At 44.9% G+C, this 2,744-nt stretch overlaps 1 protein-coding gene across 7 annotated transcripts in view; it reads left to right on the top strand.

Moving 5' to 3' along the window:
• The window catches only part of FGGY (FGGY carbohydrate kinase domain containing), a 520,775-nt gene that overhangs the window by 281,757 nt on the left and 236,274 nt on the right, over window positions 1-2,744 (top strand). For all 7 annotated transcript variants that reach the window (XR_002094627.1, XM_019501213.1, XM_019501212.1 and 4 more), the window contains one exon: window positions 547-766. Coding sequence is in view for 6 of the 7 variants with exons in the window: in XM_019501210.1 (XP_019356755.1) it covers window positions 547-766 (220 nt within the window). In the remaining variant the exon portion in view is untranslated. The remainder of the gene's footprint in view (window positions 1-546; window positions 767-2,744) is intronic.

Genomic DNA, 2,744 nt, shown 5'->3' with positions numbered 1-2,744 from the left:
GAGTCGGAAGGGACCTGGTAGATCATCAGGTCCAACCCCCTGCTCCTGAGGTTAAGTAACCCTAAATTCTCTTTTATTCTCTTAATTCTCTTTTAGTTTTCAAGTTTTAGCTTCTTTTTAGTATTCAACAAATTCCTTTGTGAATTTGCTTTAATTCTACAAATATTTACTAGGCAAATTCGGTACTTGTGATCAATCAGCTTTGTCATAGGGTATTATGCCTGTTCCCTGTTTGGATGGGCGATCAAACATTCCTGTTAAGCATACTCCTGCATGAAAATTGGCAATGTGCTTTCCAGGAACATTTATGCCACTTCAGCTCATATACAAAAACAATTGAACAAAAACAGCCCTCATACTACAGGGGTTGCATAAGCAAATTCATTTTACAAATTTAAATGAAGACTTTCAAATATATTGGTCACCTTTAATCTCAAATGCTCAAAAGTGCCTACACAACACCTGCACACTGTTTCTTGTCATGCAGCTTTTCTTCATCACTTTATACATGTGGTTTTAAACCGGATTTTTTTTTCCCTCTTGCAGCTTTACAGGGTTATTAAAAATGCATAGCAACAAGCAGGACCTGGTAAATTACTATGTTGGAATTGATGTTGGAACAGCAAGTGTCCGTGCAGCTTTAGTAGACCAGTATGGGACAGTAGTGGCACATGCGGATCAGCCAATCCAAATTTGGGAACCCCAACCAGACTACTATGAGCAGTCCTCTGATGACATCTGGGCTGCGTGTTGCACAGTGACAAAGGTAGGTGGGGGACTAAGCTGAAGGGATAGCCAATACAGGCTGTACTTCAGCAGATAAAATGAGATACAGGCTGCCAGCTGATGCCCTTGGCTTCCTGTCCAGTTGTGCCTGCTGTATTCTGCCAAACTGTAATAATCTTTTAGCACAAGGGTACTTCCCAAATACAGATGATCTATCACACCAAAAAAAATCCTTGTTTTCCAGAATGGGGGGTGGCAGGAGGGAGAGGAGTTTGAGAGCTATAGAGATGGAAATGACTTGTCCAGGGTCACAAACCAAATTTGTATTGCTGGAAATAGAACCCAGGGCCCTACTTCTGCATTAGTGTGGATGGAAGGTTTGCTATTGACCTCAGTGAATGAAGGACCAAGTCTGAGACCTCAATTCATTGGTCCATATCTTAGCCTCAAAAGAAGTCTTACTCTTGGAAGTCAAGGTTGCTCAAAGTTTGTTGGCATATTGGGTGCTGACAGACATGCAGGCCCCTGCTCCAACTTATGGTACTTTACATAAAGCCCCATGAATTAGTGCGCCCCCCACCCAACAGAGGTTCTTTTGTTGGGTTGCGGGGCGGGGATTGTGCCTGTAGGTGAGCAGCCATCTGAGTAGACACCCCTCTCCCCAATCTGACTCTTCTCCCTCCGTCCCAGCTCTGGCACTGTTGGCAGCTGGTTGGGGTTTGCTCAGTCTACGCTGGAGGGGAAGGATGCCAGGGGGGCATGAGGCAGGGGGGCTCTGATCCACTCCCTTCCCACTCCAGCTCAGGTCGGGCAAACCCCAGCCAGCAGCTTGCTGCTGTTGGCTTCCCCCTCACCCATCTCCCCTTCCTTCGTGCTGACAGCCCCAGGGGAGCCCAGCCCCAATCACAGGACAAATTAGAGTGCCTTAGGGAACTTGTGTCCCTAGAGTTAAAGTGGAGCACCTTCATCTGATAACTTACTTGAGGAGGCTTAACTTTTCATGCGATCTGCCACTTCTAAAGCTCTCTGCGGCTGTGTGCATGTGTCAGGACATGGCTGTAGAGTGCTTTCAGGGGGCTGATCATGCGACAACTATCATTTCTGTCTGCGCCCATTGACTTGAATTGAAGATGAGCAGCTGTGATTCACTGGGGCCAAACAGGACTTCTGTGTTATCTTTCTCCACCTTAACAAGGGCTGAAAAATGTTAAGTTCCCTTGTTGAAGAGATGATACCTGGCACAATGAACTCCTGATCCTAATTAATGTCTTTGGGCAGTATGCAAATAAAATAAGTGTTAGGCATAAGAATAGCATTCATGCTTGTATGTATTCTGCTACTTTATGAAATGCAAGACTCAAGTAAACTTTGCAACACTGAATGCATCAGGGAGCACTGCTTTCTCGTTTGTTGTGTCCTTTGGGTAGGAACCTTTCTTATGAATCCTGGCAGTATGTAAAGGTCCTTTTATTCCTCTTTAAAAAGCTCCAGCCCCAGACTGCTCCATGTTCTGAGGTTGGCTTTTTAAATATTCATGCGATGCCTGGTAATTTGCAGATGGACAGTTCACCATTCTCTTGTTATTGATCAGCCTTTTCAAACATTAATGAGCCTGGCTCTGTAGTGCCCTGAGATAGAGGAGGTGAGAGGAGGAGGAAAGAAAAGGGATGCAGGGGGAGGGGGAAGCAACTAGATGGAGACTACAACAAAACAGGGGCCCTTTAACTAGGCCCGCTTAATGTTTTTTCATTGTAAATGGCTTTGCCGTTGCCCTCGGGCCTCCTTCGTATCCTTAAAATATAATCTCTTAGCACTAAAGACCTTTCAGGGCCTGTAAAAAGGAACCAAGTGTGATTCCTTGGTACAGAGACGCTCTAAAGAAAATTTTTTGCATATGTTGCTAATTAAACAGTGATGTTTGTATTGTCACCGAGCAGTGACAGTTTGTTGCTTCATTACAAACCGGAGGATTGGGCTGAAAGGAATCTCATGAGGTTCAACAAGGACAAGGGCAAAGT

Source organism: Gavialis gangeticus, unplaced genomic scaffold (assembly GCF_001723915.1).
Source record: "Gavialis gangeticus isolate Ggan-Ray unplaced genomic scaffold, GavGan_comp1, whole genome shotgun sequence".
In the NCBI taxonomy this organism is placed as follows: domain Eukaryota; kingdom Metazoa; phylum Chordata; order Crocodylia; family Gavialidae; genus Gavialis; species Gavialis gangeticus.
The sequence above is the reverse complement of the archived record's forward strand: the minus strand, read 5'-3'. Positions and strand labels throughout refer to the sequence as shown.